This window comes from Paralichthys olivaceus, chromosome 15, assembly GCF_024713975.1.
Source record: "Paralichthys olivaceus isolate ysfri-2021 chromosome 15, ASM2471397v2, whole genome shotgun sequence".
Taxonomy (NCBI): domain Eukaryota; kingdom Metazoa; phylum Chordata; class Actinopteri; order Pleuronectiformes; family Paralichthyidae; genus Paralichthys; species Paralichthys olivaceus.
In genome coordinates, this window is record NC_091107.1 from 10,793,749 (window position 1) to 10,816,321 (window position 22,573).

The following is a 22,573-nucleotide window of genomic DNA, read 5'->3' on the forward strand; positions in this document are numbered from 1 at the left end:
TTTTTTTTTTTTTAGGTATTTTATTACCGGAGTGTATACAGACCTTTTGTAGAATCAATTCTTTAGAAAGCATTTTACATTTAGTATTTTTTTTTTTTTTCATAAGAAAGTTAGATCGTTGAAAAGTCCAAATGCAGCAGAGCAGTCTGATTCCTTGTACACGTCCGTCATTCTCAATTCAAATCCAACTCAAATCGACCAGAGTCTGTGTGAAGAGGCCTGCTGCTGCACAGAAAATGGCTGAGGTGAAAAAATCCAATTCTTGATTACAGGGTGCCACCTAGTGGCGGTTTAAGTGAAAGAGAATGAAACCAAAGCCAACAGAGGAAGGAGCCTCTGGACTTGCATTAAAAATGAGTTTGTTAGTTTTATGGATTAACAAAGACAAAACACACAACAAAAACCATCTCTTACATTTTTTTCTTTCAAATCACCTGTGCCTTTTAGAATCAGTGTGAAAATTAAAATAGAAAATAAAAATCTATGTTACAGTCCAATAATTTGCTATAACAGTTCACAAATACTCCATCTATATAAACACAGATAAGAACACACAATATAAACCAAGTGCCCTGCAAAAACCTCCATTCTCTAATTTTATATCATAAATGGATTTATTTTATTACTGTAAATGAAAAAAAAATAGTTTTCAGTTTACAGTATATTGATTGCACTAGTACCAGGAGTATATAATATATGAGTATTTACATTGCAATTAGTTTTTTTAATTTTATTTCAATTACGATTTTTTGGGAAAGTAAAGGTCTCTGCAGCACACTGAGAAAACTTGTTTTGCCCGTGTGAACAAAGGCAAAAAGAGGAATATGTAACACACAACACAAAAACTCATTCCTTCATTCTGTTTATATGAGTCTCCTGAAGACCAAAGTAGAGCAAACTGAACTTTTCTTTAGGCTTGACTTTTTCAGTATACAGTACTAATAACAGAGATGTTCCAAAACTCAGATTTGACACCAGAAAATACACGTATTTTGCTTTTGAACTCGAGAGAAAGAGAATAGCTGTCGTTATTAGCTTTACTGCCATTACATGCATTAACCCGTATTCAACTGACTTCTCTGGAAGCCGTGTAATTGAGGTGTAGCTATCTCATAACATATTTTTTTATAATGAAAATGAAATCTTACAGTGAGCCTTCTCACTTGTTGAATCTGATGTGTGTGCCACTGTTTGTAATAAAAGACTGTAGAATGAACAGTGCACTTTTACATTTAAATGCCAGTGATGACAAGTAAATAAGAAATTAAGAATAAAATAGGACAAATACGCACATAATGCAAAATCAAGTTCCCGGCCTTAAGAAAGATTCTTCTTTCTCTTCTTCTCTTCATATTAAACACATTACTGGTAAACACCTTCCTATTTCCTCGCAGGAAAACAATGGGTGGGGGGGTACGAGGATGAGGACGCTCCAGATTCTTTTAGCTCGTCTCCAGTTTGGCCATTTCTTGCACATAGATCCCGATGCTCTCGCTGTCAAACAGCACAAAGTAGATGGTCTTGATGGTGGAAGACATGGTGGACACGAAGTAGCTAGATATGGCCTTAAGGATCAACTGGGCTGCCGTCTGCTTCGGGAAACCATTCCTGACAGAGAAGTACAAACACACTTAGTGAACTGCAGTTTTAACTTGTCACTGTTATTGATTTGAAGATGACTTTGACATAGTTTGAATTTGGAGGACTGATGGCCTCCATAAACGTCATTTCCAAAGCAAAAGTTGGAATCTATAAAAACAAACATAGCAGGAGAATTTGTGCACTTGTACGAAAACCCATGCGCAAAAACAATTTGGTGAGAGGGGAATTGTAGAGATTAAATGTATATATGTACATTAAGTTTAAAAAACATATTGTACAAATACAATTTATTATAATCGTTATTAAATGTTAGGGTTTATCCTCTTACCATGTTCACAGTCTTTGTTTATCATATAAGCTCTGTAACATTTGCTTATAAATTCAAAATATAGATGAGGCTGATGTATGATCATAAACCAAAGTATAGGACAAAAATATATTTTGATGATGTGCTAAATGAAAAGTAATTGTCATCAAAATGATTTCAGTTCATCCTGAGAAAACCACTTCCAGGTTTAGACTAAGATAGATAGGCATCAACTAGTGATTTGCAGAATGTGTAACGGGCTGGTTGTTAATGAAGAAACAGCATATTGTTAGTTAAGATATTATATTTTTTAACAACTACATGGTGCCACACATGTCAGACGAGGTTTTATCTGTTTATCTTTTCTTTGTTTTCCTACCTTCCACTACCGATGGAGGGGAAGGCCACAGACTTGAGTTTCTTCTCGTCGGCCAGAGCCAGGCAGTTCTTCACCGTCTTGTCCAGCATCTCCTCACACTTGTCGGAGCCCCAGCCTGGACTGTGGCAGTGAATGACGTACTTGGCAGGAAGGCCAAAGCCGCCGGACAACAAAGCTGAGGGACAGAGAGGAGAGGTTGAAGAATGGGTAGTGAGCTGAGAAGGGAAGAGGAGGACAAAATGTGAGTGCAAGTACTTCTACATTACAGGAACACTAAGTGTTTAGTATATAAATTCCTTGTTTGCAAATTCCTATGGTAATTAGAACATGTTTGGTGTTTGTAATGAAACAAATTTGGTTTGTGATGAACTATAATTTTTCCTTTTGGGCAAATGTCCAAAATCAAAAGAAATTCACATTGCAATGATATAAATCAGAAAAAGCACCACATCATTATTCATTATTGAGAATAAGTTTTTTGCCCCTCCCCAAACTTTTATGTAAATTGACAAAATGATTATGATCCATGAACCTATGAGTCTTAAAATACATAACCGTAGTCACCATCCGAAGTCATCAGTAAGTAATATTTAATATATTGCCCAACATCACTATATAAAAAGAAGCCAAGATTAGACCAAGAAGAGATGGATGTGTCACATCCATCATCTACTGTAAAAGTCAGCAACAGTAATGAGTTGTGTCACAAATGAAAGCCTAAAAGTTGAGTTTGATGCCCTGGGATGCTGCTCTGTGGAAAATGTATGCAGAAAATCTCCTCAAGCTTAAAATGGTTTGACCGAGGTATTACAGCGAGGTGGGCCGGAGTAATCTCTTCTCCAGACAGCCCGGGAGGAGAGAAGACAATGAAGAACAGTGAAGACAAGAAGAGAAGACAAAGCGAAAAAGAAGACGAGAGGAGTCTGTTTTCTGGAGTTGAAACTTTTTAGTGTAGTCTTCCATCAAACCGGTGGCTGTAGACAGAGTAATTCAGCCAAAGCCCCCTGGCGCTGTGAAGTGAGAAAAGTCTCCAGACAGAGTTTATTAGTCCACAGTGAAGGCAGCACTGGACTGGAGTCAAATCAGAGGACGAGCTGATTTCCAGATGGTTCACAGAAAGCATGGAGCGACTTCACACAGCAGAGCGAGAGCCAGGGGGGAGGAAAAGTCTGTGATGAGGAGGATGATGATGATGATAATGATTACAGTTTAGACGAGCGTTTGCAAAGTTCAACGTTGTTTTATGGTTTGGGTCGGTGGAACGGTACGCTTGTGTACAGCCCATCTGGAGATCACCTGTCAATCAAACCTTTCTGTTGATGTGGGTTACACAGCTCTTTTCTGTCAATGAAGCCTCGTGGATGTAGAAGGTTGTGAACAATTGTTCCAATAAAAAAACAACAACCTTACTAAACATTATTACTGTATGTCTCTCAGCAGTGGTTGAACCGGGAGATGAAAAACTATAATATTAGAGATTAATTCAAGAAAAACAAAGAATACCAAAATAGATCCCAGTAGAGCTCATACTTCTGCCCAAGGCCCAACAGTCCCCTTATTAAAACCACATCTAAATTCACTAGATTTTTAGTTGGATTTGCACCAAAGGAAGTGAAAAAAAATCCTAAATCCACACCAAAATTAAACATGTTCTTCCTTGATGCACACTGCATCATTTGTGGTAATCCTTGCAGTAGTTATTGCGTAATCCTGCAAACTAACAAACCAACCGACAAACGGACAGGGATCCGAGTCAAAAATTAAGGATTGGTGTATGAACTGTGCTCATTCATTGTTATGTGACAATGTGTTGCCAGAGATTTAATCTTTATCAATTTAACCACAAATAAAAAGTCAATATGTCACAAGGTGGTAATATAGAGAGAGCAGATCAAATCTTAAATGCTGCCTCTGCATGAATAACTCTGGTACCTGTCTGGCCTTGAAACTGAGAAGTTTGCTCAAAAAAATCCAGATGCACAAATACTTTACATCTTGAAGAACTTTTTTTTTTATTACGGTTGGTCACAGTGACCGTTTTACTGATCCAGATCCGCAGAAATCACCGACAGGCTCTGCTGGCTTGGTGTTCAGTCCCCTGGTAATCTATTTATGAGCTGCACGCAGAGACTGGGATTAGGACGCTGAGCTAACTTGGCTGGATGTGAGAGAGAGCGGCAGTGAAGGTGGGGAGTGTTTGAAAACACGAGAGTGTGTGATGAATAATGACAGAGGCAGATGGAGAAAGAGTAAGAGAGGGATGAGGAGAACAAGTGGAGACAAATGTGCTGGAGGATAAATAATCTGGGCTCAAACAATACGACTCTCTGAAGACTCATGTCTGTAAATTTACACTCAAGTCACAGAGACGATTACAGACCAGCCCATAATATCTTTGATCAGTTTCATGACAGAAATATCCAAGCATTGACTTCTTTACTAAATTTAATATGTGGCATATTGGAAGCAGTTCTTGGTCCTGCAGAGGGTCAATTATAAAGTTCAGCAACATTTAGGGTTTGATTTTAATGATCTGAGCACATGGTCCAAATCCACTTTACTGGTTTTACAGGGAGAGAAAAGGTCACTGCACCAGGCACATGCTTCAGAGGAGTTGTGCTTAGTCTCTTAGGGCACTTTCACACCTTCCTTGTTCAGTCCAAAACTTTGGAATTTTCAGTTTGTTCCAAACCAAAATAACAGGTGTGAAAGGTGCCTGAGACCACAGTCCCGACCAAAGGTCTCAGTCCAGATCAAACTGAGGCATGGTTCGAAGTGAGAAAACTTCCAGACTTTGGGACCAATTGCAGAAAAAGTTGAGACAGCATTAAACAGTAGAAGAAAATAATAAGCAGAAGAAGCTCACATGATTGCTCATCGTCACCTCAGACAATATAATGTTTAAAACTACTTTTTCAATGCAATTTATTCAAAATTGCACTGGGTAATAAAATACCCGAACGATGCACGGCCCTCTACAAACCAATCAATGTCAGGTGTAGTAGACACAGCCCATGTAGGTGATGACGACCTTTGAAAGCAAAGTGCACTTACATCTTGGTGGACTGATATTATAGGGGCAGATTTGTATTAGCAGATTATTATTAAAGAACCAAAAAAAACAAATCTTTGCCACCCTCTTTTATGCACTTACCCCCCGCCACCTCCAGAGGGCCGTTTTTCTTCTTCAGCTCCAGCACAGCATCTGTGAACTCCTTCCCTCCCTTCTTCTCCAGAGCAGAGCCTGTGAGTGGAGACAGGACTGAGGTGAAAATATCCTCATGTATCACTGACAGACAGAAAGATGCACAGCAGTGAAACTGCAGAAGTGATGTCATGCAAACAGACAGACAGACAGACAGACTGGCAAGAAGGCAGACATGGAGACAGACAGGTAGCCAGGCAGGTAGCCAGGCAGACAACAATGCTGTCAATCATCTCATCTGGCCTCTCTCTCGGTCTCTGAGCTCAACACCTCTTGTGCAACACGTTGAGATTCTGTTCTTTTATTTGTGAGACTCAGGAAATGTCTCGTAAAGTGCTGCTATTTTCCAAATGACTCATTGTGAGTTAGTTAAATTCATGTATTAAAGCAACGATCTCTAATAACTTCCTCTGTCCTCACATACCAGCTTGTTAACAGTGGACTCAGGGTATTTTCTCCCAATAAAGAGTTTGTTAGGAAGAAAAGAGGAAAGGATGGTGCAGAGCTTGGTATAGATGAGAATATAAAACCTCTGTTCACCATGTTTGCTCACACATTTTCAGTCCAGGAAGCAATTTAAGAGAATGATGTTACGAGACCACTGGGGAAGCAAATTCAGCCGTTTCTTTTCTCCTTATTTTGATAGAACTTATTCCATGTGAGTCAGTCACTATTTCAAATTTACTCAGAGCTAAAGAGAGAAGCCACAAAGGAAACTAAAGAGGAGAGAGGTGATTCAAATCCTCCAGAGCCAGAGAAATGAATGCTCTGGCTGCCATTTCATTAAAAAAACAGGCAGGTGAGAAGTTAATGTCAGCCTTTTAAAGACAAGTTAGAGGGAGAAGCTCTACAAGCAAGCAAAAGTTCAAAAGCTTATTCTATAGTCATTAATGGTTTATTAGGTAAATCTTCATTAATCTGTTCATTTGAATGACCGGTGATCACCCCTCAGGAGTTTGGATGTGATCAAACACTTTCTGGAGTTTCTAAGCAGCTGGAGTAGCAGCACAGTCGAGGGGACAGAGGTTACAGGAAATGAAGAGAGTTCCCAGATTGTCCACATTTCAGTTAAGTGGGAAAAAGGCACAACAAGCAGCAGCTCAGGCTTAGGATGACAGAAATAAACAGCTAGATGTATGGTTTACATGAAGAAATCAGCAACTGCTCTGGATAGATTATATTTCTCCTTTTGTATCTTCTATTTGACAAACAGTGCTGGGTATTAAATGACTATGATATTTAATGATTATTATGATTTAACAATAACATATTTTCTTTAGGGGCATTAGCTGTAGATCTAAGGCACCAGTAAAAGCTACAGCATGACAGCCAGTCTCACGAAGCAGGATTACCAGATTAGAGTAATTGGGTGATCAGACAGATAGACTGAATCAGACCGATAGACTGACTATAAAGATGGATGACATGACGGGTAAAAAGTACAAGATGGCATTACACGTATCTGAGATATTTTTGTACAACAGGAGGATGTGGAGACGCGTCATCCATCTTTATATACACTCTATGGATCAGACCAAAACCAAAAATAATACAGATGTCTGCTTCAAAAATCAGACCCCAGTTATGGGCAGGAATTGTTTGGATAATGCTTCATTTTAGTCCATACAAATATAGAAAATTAAGACATATGAGAAAAGAGCTTTCAGCCATCTACCATTCAATAGCCTTTTATAATGTGGTAAGATGTCAAATTCAAATGATCCTTTTCATAATGTTCACATTTAGTTTTTTCTTGTGCATGTCGGGTTTATAAATAACACAGCAGAGCTATTTAGCTGCAGAATTTCAAGTGTTGGGAAATTGAGGTTCCCAGAAGCACCTCGTTGCATAAATAAAACAGTACCTGCGTGCACGCCTCAAAGCTCTGCAAGTTCATTTTCACTCATGATACAGTATAATTCTTTCAGTCAATGTTTCAGCAAATCACATAATTACATAGGTGAAGCATTGTCAGTAGGAGCATAAGGGCACTGGGTTGTGGGTTAAAAGGTTTTCTTCAGAGCAGAGTTCAGGATAAATAACCTCCTACAATGCACATTAAAACTGTGCTGCTGCTGTTTGTCCACAGACTGAGATGAAGACTATCTGGAAAATGCAGAAAGAGAGAGAGAGAGAGCAGACAGGCAGTCATGGTCTCGGTGGTGTCAATAGTTCCTTTACCTACTTCACCACCTGTATAGATGGAGGAGTTGGTCGGGTGAACGACAGCGTCGCTCTCCACGATGGAAATGTCGGCTTGGACAACTTGCAACTACAGACAACAACGACGACAAACAACAGGCAAACAACACAGTGGTAAAGACACAGTGAGTGATCCGGAGCAAAACGATGGGACAGACAGTAAGAAAAAAAAAAAGAAGGAAGAAGAAAAGAGACAAAAGGTGAGTGTGCTCCTTATCCTGAGGATATGACAGGAATCAAGGAGGCCACTGTGGACATGGTGGGTCATGTTATGTAAATAGGAAGCAGGAATCACATTTAGTCAGATTCACTTAAAAAAACGGAATAAATTAGCCTAAATGTGTTCATTCTCACACACACACACGCGTCTAGATGCAAGAGTGCATTTTTAAATATTCAAATTTTATTTTTATAGTTTTAAACTGAGGACATAAACAACGTAAATGTTGCTTTAATCAGTTTTCTGACTAATTGTGTTGCCCTGATTTCTTGGCTTATTAAACTGAGCATAAGTTGTAATGATCACACTCCAGGCAAACAACCTTACAGCCAGCCGCAGCAATGCACAGCAGTTTTTCTTCTGTAAATTGGAGCCGTTTTTTAGTTTAATGTTTCTGAAATTATTGATTATTAAGATTTCCAAAGGCCTGGCAGCCGTCTGAAAGGAGGGCGACCTGGAATGAACCTCAAGACATCAACACACAGAAGAGCAAGCAGAACCGCCGCTCAGAGGAGCTCTGATAAAAACCCTTGAATATCCCAATTATTCTGTATTTTACTCAATCCTTTCTATTGATATGTGAAAACCAGAGAGCTCAGTTAGTTACTTGAGGTCAGAGGGGGATGGAAGATAAGACCCTTGTCTTATATTCACACTGTGAACAACACAAAGATCATGTCTGTTTACTTCCTGCAGAGCTGACTGACAAGGATTTTTATTTCAAACTAACACTGCACACACAAAAACTTTGGAGAATGGCTTTGTCTTTTATTGGAGTTTACATTAATGCTCAAGCAACTTGAATGAAACTTATTCATAGTAATAATGTCTGAATGAGTTTAGAAAGCCAGTATCAAAGTAGCAAACAGTTAAACGTTGTCTAGCTGAATTATTTCCAGCATCTGAAGCAGACTGGTTTCATTTAATGTTCAAAAGCGTCTAAAAGAATTTAAAAAATGAACTTATTATAGATTTAAGTAAAATGTCCATTGGCAGCAAACATAGAAACTGCCTCCTGTCATTTCATTATGCAGTGAAACAATAATGACATGTCCATGTAACAATAAAATACTGACTATAAAACCATAGTTAAATTATATTTACATAGACTGTTTTTTTTCTTCAACTTTTATTTTTAAACGGGATTTTTGTGATTTCTGGATTTTATTCTGACTTTGAAATGCTTGTTTAATAATCAAAATAAATTCATTAAGTCCTAATGAGTTAGAGAAAGTCAAACAAACTGTTGATTCCATCAATATCTCTTCATCTGTCATAACTGAAAACGACCAAGTTGTCCACAGTGTGAATGAGGAAATCTGGAGGAGAGTGTTTCTTCTAACCAGTGAACCAGCATGAAATGTTATTGTAGGAGTTGTTCTTTAATTCTCTGAGGATTTCACAGTCGTGAAGTCGTTGGAGATTCAAGGATTTTTAAAATCGAACCCCTGCTAGGGCCAGAGAGGGTGTGGGGTTGGGGGTTTGGATTTGGGGGAAGCTCACCTAGATCATCTTTAAGTTCAAGCTCAGCATTGGTGGGGTTGATGACCCCCTCCACGTCAAAGCCAGCCAAGTTGCTGACCTCGCTGTGGATAAGGTTGAGCTGCGGAGCGGGAGGCGCGAGGGGTGGAGTGAGGATGGGACATGCCGGGGAGGAGGGAGAGCAAGAGGGAAGAGGGGAGGAAGCAAAGCCATTAAAACCCAGATTCACACCGCAGATTAAACAAGGGACACCTTGATGAATTGCAAAACTGGACCCAGCCTATTTGAAAGCCTAAGACAGTGAGTATACCCTATATTTGTGTGCAAATTATTTTAAATGTTTGTGTGGTTTTTGTACATGCTCATTTACAGCTATTAGTTTTAGTGTGTTGTATTTATTGTAGTTATTGTACTTAATGTCAGTTCTATGTTGTGTGTAGATTTTATACAGGAGTACAACAGGAGTGACGAAAAAGATATAATCATTTTCTGTTACACTTTCACTAATCCTGCTATAAAATATGAGCCATCTGCTTGAAATCCAAATATCAGCATTTGGTAGCTTGAAGCTTCACATCAGACTTCTTCTATTATAGTCAGTTTTTTCTGAATTACAAGCTCAAAATCCTTGTATCCAAAATCTGAGGTTCCAGAGCAAAGCTGTTATTTCCATATAACAGATTGATGTAAAAGTACTTTGCAAAGTGACACTATAAAGAAAACTGGTTACAGTTCTCAACACCTGTCTGTAGACATGGCAAAGACAAAATATCAAAAACTAAAGATGCAAAAAGTCAAGGTATCCCTGTAAATATTAAGAATTTAACTACATCCTTTTAGCACAAAGATTCATTAGTCATAGGTTATGCACACAAGATATTTACAGATTTACATTTAAGACTTGATTATAAAGACTGAGATCATCCCAGAGAAATGCAGAGACAAGGAATGTAATGATGACAGAGAAGCGCGAAACTGAAAAAAACTCCAAGGGAAAAGCTTGAGCAGGAAGAGTGCAGTTAAAATACATTATTTCTACAAAAGGGAAAGAGACGTTCTCTGTATTCATGGGTTTATGATCTTAATCAAAGGGAGGTGAACTGCATTTATTTGATTAATTATCATCATTTTATTAATGATGAGGTCAAATATTAAAAGCAGGCAAGCACTGCTGCTGCTCACCTCTATGCTCAGTTTCAATTACTGCAGGTTATATTTATATTTCCACTGTTTGTAGTTAACGAACTTCATTATTATCGAGGAAGTCAACCAAAACATTGTTTATTTTTTTCACTGCTACTTTCATTTTAACAGCAATAATCAGAAACGAGGAATTACTGTCATTCTGCTTTAAATAAACCAATCTGTAGTGATGGAAAGGAATCAGTTCCTAAATTATCACCTGTTAAATGTTGGTGTTGTTACATCAGGTTGCATTAATTATATTAGTATCAATAAATGCAAGGTACAGCAAAGCATGCAGTTCCATCAGCAGAAGTTGAAATCAACGCTGATCTGAAATATTGAGATCTGGAAATACATTTCCAACAAAAGAGTTTCTACATATTAACCTCCTGAAAGATTGTATGTTTGAGCACAGAAAGAGCAAAAATACTATATCCTTATCTCACAGTGTGCACAGGAGAAAATAAATCATAATAAAGCATTAATTATCATCATAATTATTAGTTTACAATTAAGATGAAGGGAGCCAGTGATACTTCTTGCATCATTCTGAACTCATTCCTTCTCTTGCTCCACTGCAATTCATTTGTTACAAATCCAAATCATTTTTTTTGTACGCTTCTAATCTAAGTCAAGCTCAATAAAAAGCTTGAAAAGTTAAAAAATGACATAAGTGAAGGGAGCAAACAGATTTGTGATATAATATTACACTGTTAACGCAAAAGTCATGGTTGCTACTATTATAGTTAGTGCAGTGAAGCATTAAAAGCCCCACAGTGCGCTGTAAACTTACATTTATTCAATATTATATTAGACTGAATAAAAACATGTGGATGTATTGAGTCAGATAATATCGATTGATGTCTTCAAAGCCCTTGGTTTATTCTTTTCTGACAGATTCTTAAAGGCTTAAAGAACAATTTCTCCTGAACACTGAATGAGATTTTAAGTTTTTCTTCAAAGCAGAGATAAAAAAGTGCACGACAGAGAAAACAAACAACTGTGGCCTTTTTCCTTTGACTTCTTAAATATGTTGTCATGTTTTTGACCAACTGATAGAGAATCAGAATCCGTTAACAGCCAAAATACAAAAAGTCTTAAGCTTGACATGAATTCATTATTTTTGCTTCACCCCAAACATAAGTCTTTCAACACACACTAAACTGTAGTTTAAAATATAATCTGCAGCAACCTGTTTGGAGTTGGCGTTTATCTAAATTGACAGAAAACTGACCTTTTGTCCCAGGAAGAGGCTCTTGGTGGAGAGCACAGTGAAGCTGTCGCCTGGAGAGCCCTCAGTGGTGCTGTCTGCAGACGCCGCCTTGCTCACCTCGCCCTGCTTCTGATGACGACACGGAGGACATGAGGACACCAAGTGAGACTTTATATCAATATTATTAAAGTAATTTTATTGCCTTCTCCATGGAGAGTTCCGGGGTTAAGATCAGCCAATTAATTGTTTCTTGTGCTCTTGTTGCCTACTTCACACAACATGATTTTTTTTTGCCTGATTCTCCACTTCCGCCGAAAAATTTGGAACTTGCTGACAACAGCCCAAGATCATAGCCAAATAGGCAATCTACTGACAGTCGCCAATCGATGTGTGGGAACATCCCCCTTGGACTATATTTTTAGCAGGCTAACCGACAACTATAGCCAATAAGAGCTAGTTCTCCTGGTGAAAAACCATTTAGAGAGTCCTGATCGCAAATCATGTAGTGTGGACTGCAACGACTTTGAAAGTCATGTTGACAGATGGAATAAGCAGCCAATCCAATACTTCGTCTCAGATATAACACAACACACTTTTTGACTCCCTGAGTTGACCTGTAACATAAATCAGTGTTTATCAGCCCAACACTCTGTTAACATGAAGCCGTACCTTAGCTTTTCTTCCTCCCTTTTTCCCGCTCAGTTTCTTAGCAGCTGATTTCTTGACGGTCTTGGGTTTCTTCTCAGGAGCCGGTGAAACGGGAGTCTCAAGTTTGCCCTTTGCTCCTCTCTTCTTGGCCAGCAGCTCTGGATGAATGTTGGGCAGGACTCCTCCTGCTGCAATGGTCACACCTTTCAGCAACTGAAACAAAAAGACAAAACAGACAACTTGAAATCACTTGCACTGGTAACAAATCTGCCTGGATATGTGCTGTATGCACTGGAAAAAAATACAATATATTCTTTTGTAGATGGAAACAACACCAACACTGGTGTTTCTAAAATCAACTGAAGAGAACTGACCTGGTTCAGCTCCTCATCATTGGCGATGGCCAGCAGGATGTGTCGTGGTGTGACTCGACCCTTCTTGTTGTCCCTGGCTGCATTGCCTGCCAACTCCAGAATCTCGGCTACAAGAGTAAACACAAATCACCAGAGGAGTTCATCAATAAATAATGGCGAGCTTAAGTAGTTTAGAAAATCATGTCTTTGAACATTTACGTGAACCTGATTAATAATAAAAAACTGACGTAAATTACATATAGCAATTAGTGTTCCAAGATTTAGAAAAAATGCCAGAAGACCTTTCTAACATTACCTCCCCATTCTCTCCTCTCCACAGATATAACTCACCAGTAAGATACTCCAGTACAGCAGCCAGGTAGACTGGCGCTCCCACCCCTATGCGATATTTCGGTAGGCCCCTCTTTATGTAGCGCAGCATGCGGCCCACAGGGAATATGACCCCTGCTTTAGTGGACCGCGACGTCTTGGTCAACTTCTTCTTTCCTCCTCGGCTGGACATGGTGCTGAGACTGCTACCAGTGTCGGGCTCTGTAAGTACACATTAACAAGGAAACATTAACTAATCAGAATAATACTTTCTATTATGGGGAAACAAACACTGAATAACTCACAATGAAGGACTTAGAGAAAAAGTTGAAATTGAAATTGCCTCAGTGAGATTGTCCTCTTGAGAGAGATCTCCACAGGAAGTGATGAATCAAAACAAAAGAGTAAAATAAACAAACTATCTCCCACAACACAGTTAAACAGTGAGATGTTATTTTTCTATATGACTCATCTCACAGTGACTCAAACGTTATCAATCGTTATAACATAACCACTAACTAATTTTGACATCCTTGATGTCTAGATGAAAACACTGATAGGTTACATTCCTGACAGTATGACATGCTTTTTTTGCTAAATAAATTTACAACAAACTATAAGATGACAATACAATTTCAAACAATATTTAGTTTTCAACAGTTTGAGACATTTTGAAACCTTAAAACTGATAGTCTGTTTTACACCCAGCTCCACAACCATGTTACATTTGTTAATAAAATCATTAATGTTAATGTAATCTTTATTAATCATAATCTCATAAGGTTTCCCATGGTTAATACTCAACTTTCATACCCCAAATAACAACAAGATCCATTGATGCATGAATGTCACTTTTAAATGTTACTTTAACAGATTTAAATAGGTTCTAATACACACTGGCTTATATGTCCCTGGTTAATATGTATCAGTGTAAATCAATGTTCCGGTGACTGGGTCCTTCCTCCTGGTTTTATATAGTCGGACATTCCTCTGAAATAAAAATTGCCTGTATAACCTCTGGTACCAGCCATAAATGACTTCATAGAAATAACCTTCAAGGCCTTATGGAAACCAAAATATTCGAATCAGACAAAACAGGAGAGTAATTAACGAATCCAAACATTCAATAAACTCAAAATAATGTTTTTATTTATAAGGAAACCATGGATACAGTATAATCTATGTAAATAAGAGCTATAGCTTTCTTTCTCACAGATATTAAGCTAATGTCATTTTCCATGAATGGAAAAATGAATGGTTATTTACCAAAATATGCAAAGGATTTTCATTTTAGGCGTTAAACTATAATAATAACTATGATATTCCAAATGAATCATGAGCTCATTTTAATTCTGTGTGATGTTTTTTATTGTAGTAGCTGCAGATATCAATTCGCTGTGTGTTGCTGACACAGTCAGTCAGACACAGGCCAGATACACACATCAACACAACGTCAACACTACCGGAGCCAGTTTAATATCCACACTAACACATCGTGTCTCTGGAACATCTGCAGCCGCTCTCCTCTCCTCCGCCCCGGCCAGGTGCAGGTGGGCTCCGCCGCACGGACACACCGGACATTTGTTTCCGCTGATAGGGCAGCGATTTCCGCATGTTAACAACCCGTCGGACGCCTCGCAAAGGTGGAACCACACACCCGGAGACTCGACCTACGGGTAGAACCGAGCTGCCCGACCACACGAAGGAATTGTACAGTTGAGGTCAGTGGGGCTTTCGGGTCTAAACACGCCCGGAAGAGTGGAGACGAGGCGGCTGCCCCAGCTCCTCCTCCCCTCCCTGTTTGTCGGATCCAGCAGCGGCAGCAGCCTCGGTCTTTCTCGGCCTTTACGCCAGAGAAACGCGACATGGCAGCGGGCACGGTTCGGTTCGGTGAACGCAGAGCGGCTCCACCGACGAGGAGCGGCCGAGCTTGGTGCGACAACCCCCCCTCCCCCGTGGTTTACTTACAGAAACAGGGCTCGGCGGTAAACGTCTCTCCGGTTGTCCGGTAACAAGCCTGGGCAGTGTCCTCGACTCCCACAATCCACAGCGAATCCACCGAAATATCGCAGCGAGCCAGCAGCGCTGCCCGCGGAGCGACGAGAGCTGAGGATCCGCGGTGATCTTTAACCCTTTCCACCGTGACTCTGTCCGGGAGAACACGTGGTGTGGACGCTGGCTGAATGTTTCCAGAGCGGAGCGGTGACAAGCAGCACGGAGACGCTGCCCAGCGTTTACTTTATTTACAGATTATTCCCTGAACACAGGAATCTCACACCAGGGGCGCCACTAAGAAATCTGGGCACCCTTTCCCAAAACCCCAAAACTGAGGTGGTATGGTAGCACACAAACGTACTTATATGAATATATATATATATATATATAAATAAATATATATATATAAATGAAGCCACTAAATACATGTACAGATACAAATAATAGGAACAATGGAGTCCCTTCAGAGGTGGAAATTAGCACCTTTTTTATTTCGCACAGAGTTTTGAATTGATATTTGGGTTTTGAAATTACAGTGCACTGTATAAAGTCTATAAAATGATTGAAAACATTCGTCCCAAACTTAGGTCACCAAAGGTGCTCAGGGGCACCACTTCTATTTAGCCTCACTGACACATGTGGCCAAGTCTGGTCTGGAATAGCTGACCTGAGCTTGTTTGTTTTTAATTCAATCATGAGATAGAGAGCAAAGATTAGATTATGCACAGGCGGCTTTAGACCTCATAAGCTCTGGAGTCTGATACTGGCCACATTTAAAAGAGAATGTGAACAAATCCATAAAAATTTGATCTAGAACAAAATCCTAATTCAGCACTTGAAGTGTGAACGTAAGAAATGAACATGAGAAATTAAATACAATCTCAAACTCATTTCTTTAAATCAATGCTTCCTGAGTTATCAGTTTAGTGCTTCTCTTTCTGAAAAGTATTTTTGCTGCGGACATATTCTGTGCTTTACTGATTTCTTTGTTTGAAGAGAGGCACAAGATGGACGCCTAGAAAAGCAAACGTTTTAGCAATAACATCAACTAAGGCTCTGTTCTGTTTAAGTCTGCAGCTAAATGGAGTGTAGCCTTATTATTCACACATGTGGCTGCCATTCCTACTGTGATGTGTCAAAATAACCTTTGAGAAGAAGGAAGTTATGCAGTTTTCATGACCTTCTGCACTCAAGTACTGTTGAGCAAATACTATTAAAAATTGCATAAAAGGGTAGTAGATGTTATTTTCCAATAGAAAACTGAAAGGAGAATCTTTGGTGGAATATGTTATTCAAAGAATACACTACTACTTACTTAAGGCATCGCTATTTGTTATATTATTGTAATTTTTCTGTTTCGTTCATTTACTTTATAAATATAGAAGCTTTAGTTTTTCCTGATGTCAGTTTTTGACCTAAGCACTGGCTCCTGTAGCATCATTTTGTTTGAACTAAAAGTCACAATCACAGAGGACTGAAGGTGAAGTTAATGTGTCATTAAATTATTAAATGAATGATAAAATGGGAAAAGGTGTCAAGTTCTATTTCATGTTACTGTCATTCCACAGAGCATCTGAGCAGCAGCGGAGTTCTCACCCGTCAGTGAGACTGCAGAGAAACAACATGTGACATGTTTGCCAAAACCAGACTGTGGCCAAAACCCTGCAGCACACCGATGCAGTGGCAGAAAATTCACACCAGAGGTCAGACTTGAGCTGTGCAACAAATCCACCATTATATCCAGAGCTAATTTAGTTAAACAAAGGAGAATAAAATATATATAGATTATATCATGGTTTCATATGGTTTACACACTTCATTTGATAAGCTTTAGCTAAAAGCATTTAAAGTGACAATAGTTAACGCTAAAAGCTATGTTTCTAAAATATATGCATATAAAATGAGTTACATTGACCACAAAATCCGTGATTTGTGTCTCACTACCACCTCCTAAACAACAGAAAGAAAAAAACATATGTATAAGGAGTCTGACAGAAGGATATACCACAAAACTGTAAAGCAAACTTCAAACTAAAATTCATTTTACTTCTACACAGACAGTGAATCGTATGACCTGGTTCTTATTCCTTCATTGTAAGGTGTTATAATATTGTGTGTGTTCAGTTTTGTAACGTCTTCTCCTACAGACCAACTTGTCAGCGTTAAAATCTCTGCTGGCCCCTCCTGGTCAATCTAACATTCAATCTAAACCCTGATAACATGACATGACTAGAGGGGCACTCATAGACCGCATAACTCCACCAAGACTGAAGGGCCACTTTATCACCATGTTGCATATACATATATTAAGATCAGATATATTAGGATCATTGTCCGGATCTGCACCAAATCTCAGTTGTTCATACATATGAGCACTCTACACATGCCTCGTTTTTTCATTAGAAATAGAAAGAATTAAATAAAAATGGATCTGCCCCATTAATTGGATCTGCTCCAAAAGTTGATGGGTTCCTGTTGAAGTTTCAAGAAAACTGGTTCAGCGTTTTGGTGTAATCCTGCTGACAAAGCTACCGCAAAGAAAACAACCTCCTTGGCAGAGTTAAAAATCTTGATGAATTAGTTATGTCTGAATATCAGAAATACAGCAGAACATTGGGGTTAGAGATGCAAGGATTTCAACATGAATGTGATATTCACCTTTTTTTCTAATGTGTCAGGATTGGTCTTTTGAATGCAACAGTTTAGAATTTCAGACAGTAAATAAAGACATTAATACTGTTTATATATTCTCCAACATGTCTCTCTGTGGATTAGAGAAGGTCCTGAGTGAAGTAAGAAATACTTCAGTTCTGAAGGGGGTCTGTGTGTCTGATTATCTGTCCACATCAGTGTTCAAAGTCATTCTAATTTTACATAACGTCTGTGGTGACCCTATGTACAGTAAAAATGAGTGATAGTGGAGCCACGTGTTGCAGCAGGCCGGAGGTGGTGCAGGTCAGGGAGAGTCAAGTGATAGCTGAAGGAGATGTCACCAATAAATAGAAGGCAGAGGAGAGTGTGTGTCGGTCTCTGTGTGTGTTTGTTAAGATAAGTTAAGTTAAAGTAAGTGAGTATAATAAGAAAAAACTAAGTTTTAAATGAAAAACTACTCAATGCAGAAAATTGTGATCTGTGATTGTTATTCTATTATAGATGACATAAGCAGTTTTTGGCTTAAAAAAAAGTAAACCATGTTGTTTTGTGTTTTTTCTGGACCCTGAGTCTGTAGATAAAAAGTAATCAATTGTATGGGTTGTAAATGTGATAATTTGTACCCGCCCATCAAGTCTAAAGTGACATTTCCACAATGTTTGTCTAATCAAATTTAATTTAATTATTAAAATAAAATAAAATAAAAATAATAAAAAAACATAAATAAATAATCAATGAATACAAATATTTTTCTACCAAACAACTAAACACTCAACCAAATCACTAGTTCTAATTTATAAGAGAATTACATTTGAGTAAATGTACGCTGTTTAATTCCACTGCATCACCTAATTGCAGTAGAGAGTATTGCACTGTACTCTGCTCTCACTGTTGACTGTGATGTATTTATTGATTTTAATTCTCAGTGAGATCTGATCCCAGTATTTTTATATACAGTCTTCGTGGTGACCATGCTGAGTCTCAACCTTCACCTGGATCCATGAAGACTGGAGGGAGAAAAACCTGTTAGTCAGCTGACCCAGAATCAGCCAATCAGAAGAGTTTCTGTGTTGTAAATAAAGAGGCAGTGGTGAAAACAAGCAGCAGAGAGAAAGAGGAAGCAGCAGGTCGATCATGGTCCAAACAGTAGCCAGTGGTAAGTCAGACCTTTAACTTTATAACAACACGTCTGTGAGTGAGTGTGATCCATTCAAAGCTGAAGTCATGATGTTAAAAACAACAGCACTGTAGGTTTGGGTTGTTCATGTGTTCAGTTACACAGCACATTTCATATGTTGTCACCTCGATCTTCATGTTGTATTGTCTCTCAATAAAACATATATCCTCTGTTATATATATATATAACTCAGTATAGTCTTCAGTAATATAATGTAGTCTTTATATCAGTATAGTTTCTATTCTTGGACTATGTTTAACCCAATTTAATACATAGTCAGCTGATCACATTATACTTGATGGGTAAAAAGTTATTCAGTTCATAAGATGTCAGGTGTTCATGCTTGAGTAAGTCCATTTATTAAAGCCTAAACTTTGATCTTAAGTTGTACCTTGGTAATCAAAGCCAATAGAATTTATGTCACTCAGATAATCAGCCAACTCACTGTATTTCATCATCATCTGTAGTTTTCTTAATCTGATACTGTTGCTTTCGTCTAAAGGCTCCAGAGCTGCAGTGATCAGCAAATTCATTAACTGTTCCTATGACAGAAAATGAATTTGAAGTAATGTCGATATTTTTTATTTACCAGTCTCAAATGTGGGCAATGTTTTTGTTTTATTTTATTTGTTTGATAATAAACTGAATACATTTAGATGCTGATCAGACAAATTAAGACGTCTGTTAAGTCTCCATCGGCTCTGGAAACTTGTGATAGAATTACAAGGCAAATTATGATCTAATTAATCAAGAAAATAATGTGTAGAATCATCCATACTTTAAATAAACATTAGCAGCATCAACCCTTGAAAGTATATACAGTATATTTTCTGTCTGAACTACAATAAAAGGAGAGGGTGAATGAGAGTGGAGCAGGTTTTTATTCCCAAGACTCCCACAGTAAAAGTGCACATTCTAAAGATGGATTATAACAGGATTATGTTTAATCTTCCAGCTGTAATTTTGCACCAGGCTTTACTGCACTCAGATGATTAATTTGACCATGGAAGGATACAAAACAGTAAGAGAGGACTACATATATTAATTCTGGTAATAGAACTGTTTCATTATTATTTGTATGGAGAAATCAGTGAAGTGTCAGCAAATTAATGTTTTGAACTGTATAGATATAAATGTATTATTCACAGAAAATATTATAAAATATTTAATTGAGTTACTTAGTTATTGTAAATTATTGAAATTAAGGTTATTTTCTTAATCTTAAAAACAAACAGAAAAAACAAAAACACAGATTTCCAACCACCTTTACTTTTCGAACAGACTCGTATTAGACCACCTTCTTTTTAAATTGAACAGCAGAGCTTTTAATCTCTAATCTTCCCCCATCAGTCATTTTGGGACAGTTCCACTGTTGCTTCAAACACAAATTTAGAGGGTTTTAAATTTGTGATACTAAAATTCACAGTTTTTATATTTGTATCAATAAATATTGAGGTTTCCCACTTAAATATATTCTGTTTGAATGTCTTCTGATTGTACCTGGAAAAATAACAATAATAAAACAAAAATGAAAAATAAGTCTCTTTAAATTGTGTTAACAGATTCGAGTGGAGCTGCCATGATGAGCAGCAGCAGCAACAGACAGGTAAGACGTCGACGCTCTGCTATGACCTTAATTCATCAGAAACAACACCGAGCAGATCTGCAACAACCCAATACATTGAGTCACAGGCACAACCCATGATAACAATCTGCTGGGTTTATTTTTTCACGTCATATTTTGGTTTGATATCCTGGTTTGATTTGTTGTTGTTTCTCATTGTCTCCATAGAGATTGCATTTTAATTTGAAAATTAAGCTTCCTATTGGATAGTTGAGCCTAAAGTGTGGAATGAGACAGCCTCTATTTCCTAATGGAGCTGTGCAGATGTATTGTGTGAGGATGGAGTTCCTTTCTTACCACCACTAGTCAATACATTTTCTAGAGTCATCATTAACCAGAAGACAGGGAATGTTCACACACCAGTTTCTTTTGAAATACCTCCCAGGTAACGTTTCGGGCTCAGGCCCTGAATGAAAAGAAGGAATTACTTGTACTCTGGTTTTTGTGCCTTCTGCCCAACATCATGTTTGGTTGTGTGTGCTTTTATATATTTTCTAAAAATTATATTTAAACATATTTAATAATTAGCACCTGTTTTTAAAAAAAACCTTAAAGGGTTCCTGTACTGAACTTATGAGAATCAGCTGTTTAAAAATCAAACAACATTACGATTAGTTTGCCAAACTCGATATTTCAAGCTGAAGTTTAGCTTGTTTAATGAATTTGAACATTTAGTTGAAGGGATGTTGTTTGGATTTTTTTACATGACAGATTTTCATTGATCATAACCCACTGACCATCAGTCAAAGGTCACATTAGCGACAGATAGACGTAGTAGATGTCCGGCCTTGAGTCTGATTCTCTTGAAATTTATCGCATAACTGCAGATGCTAATACAAGCCATTTATAAGTTGTTCTTCTGGCTTGTTTTTTTTCATGAGCTCATTTATGGAGTTCTTTAAGGAAGCATACAAATATTTACTGTCTGCTGCCAAACATTGACATTGTGTGTTGTTTCAGAGATTTTAAGATTGTATTCATTAGGGTTTTAGACAGTAGGTGATAGCTGTTGTAAAAATTGCACTCATCTGTGTATTTTTATCTGTAAAATGTGAATATTTATTGGATGGTTGTATTTGTGGCTCTGACAGTTGAGTACTAAGACCAATGTGATATTTCTGTACCTTTGCCATGGCTGAGCAGGGACAGCCGGGGTAATGCCTGGTGTTTAAGAGACACTGTGCATTTGTACATTTTATAATCAGTATTAAAAAAATCTTGTATCTGGATCATCTGCAGCAGAAGATTGAGCTTAAATGCTTCTACAATGTTAAGTCTGTTACACATGGATCAAAGTGAACAAAAAATATCTGATCATAGACTGTATACAAAGACGGCCGACATGACAGCTCCCCAAAAGTGATGCCAAGGCGTCTTGATCGTCCCCTGGTGGCTGACAGCACTACACGTCAAAAACCCTGCCTCTTCCATGTTAGTGAATGGGACATGGTCTAAATTGAAAAGTCAAAGTAACAAACAAATAGATAAATGGAAGAATCCTGTTGCTGTGCAAATGTATGATGTGGTCAAATAATATACTTCAATCATTTACGTTTTATTTCTGCAGGAAGTGTTGTTATGTCAAACAAAAGTGTTGAAGGACTTTTTGAATTATAGTGTGAGCCTTGGGCGTAGCTCCATTTTCTTAAGTCAGTATACATTTTATGTTTTTAGTGTGTATTTGCAATGCAAGTAAAAATGCAATTCACTGAATAGAGTCCTATCAGTGTCATCAGTGCTATTCTAAATGTGTTTATCATCAATTATAGATCAATTTTATATTTCCTACTGGTACCATACATTCTGATGGTGCTTATGAAAACACAAAGCGTTTCACCTACAAGTGAACAGACCTAAGAAGCCACAGTGCTGTCATCCCCATGGACAGACACTGGATTGAGTAACAGCCTCAGTGTTGTTTTAGAGACGTTTCCACACTGTAGGATGTTTTTGTGGGAAACATTGATTGGCGCAGCATCATGAGATCACGCAGAATCAA

At 38.1% G+C, this 22,573-nt stretch overlaps 2 protein-coding genes across 6 annotated transcripts in view; one reads left to right on the forward strand and one right to left on the reverse strand.

Annotated features, from left to right (window-relative positions):
- On the reverse strand, positions 1-15,237 carry macroh2a1 (macroH2A.1 histone). Of its 4 annotated transcripts, none has more exons than XM_069539478.1 (9): positions 15,095-15,237; positions 13,148-13,348; positions 12,818-12,924; positions 12,465-12,656; positions 11,817-11,921; positions 7,675-7,765; positions 5,443-5,532; positions 2,289-2,463; positions 1-1,608 (listed from the first exon to the last, which is right to left on the reverse strand). In XM_069539478.1, exons 2-9 carry the CDS (start codon positions 13,317-13,319, stop codon positions 1,443-1,445), a joined length of 1,098 nt encoding a protein of 365 aa, XP_069395579.1. In that variant the 5' UTR covers positions 13,320-13,348; positions 15,095-15,237; the 3' UTR covers positions 1-1,442. The 4 variants fall into 4 exon arrangements, with proteins under 4 accessions (XP_069395579.1, XP_069395578.1, XP_019941669.1 ...); XM_069539477.1 differs by lacking the exon at positions 7,675-7,765 and adding an exon at positions 9,419-9,518; XM_020086110.2 differs by having other exon boundaries at positions 11,817-11,924.
- faxdc2 (fatty acid hydroxylase domain containing 2) overlaps positions 14,576-22,573 on the forward strand; it is a 16,878-nt gene continuing 8,880 nt past the window's right edge. The window contains exons 1-4 of one of the 2 annotated variants that reach the window (XM_069539480.1): positions 14,576-14,847; positions 16,690-16,824; positions 18,731-18,929; positions 20,513-20,556. In XM_069539480.1, coding sequence (XP_069395581.1) covers positions 18,908-18,929; positions 20,513-20,556 — 66 coding nt within the window. In that variant the 5' untranslated portion in view covers positions 14,576-14,847; positions 16,690-16,824; positions 18,731-18,907. Of the gene's footprint in view, positions 14,848-15,316; positions 15,458-16,689; positions 16,825-18,730; positions 18,930-20,512; positions 20,557-22,573 lie in introns of those variants that run through there. The other variant, XM_069539479.1, reaches the window with a different exon arrangement.

What these genes read in the sequence shown, in the direction of transcription:
- macroh2a1 (XM_020086109.2), bottom strand. Translation starts at nt 13,319, where the DNA reads ATGTCCAGCCGAGGAGGAAAGAAGAAGTTGACCAAGACGTCGCGGTCC. An exon ending in ATGATGAGGAGCTGAACCAG is followed by an intron (nt 12,657 to 12,817) that starts GTCAGTTCTCTT and finishes TTTTTGTTTCAG; the next exon opens with TTGCTGAAAGGTGTGACCAT. An exon ending in AGGGAGGAAGAAAAGCTAAG is followed by an intron (nt 11,925 to 12,464) that starts GTACGGCTTCAT and finishes TGTCGTCATCAG; the next exon opens with AAGCAGGGCGAGGTGAGCAA.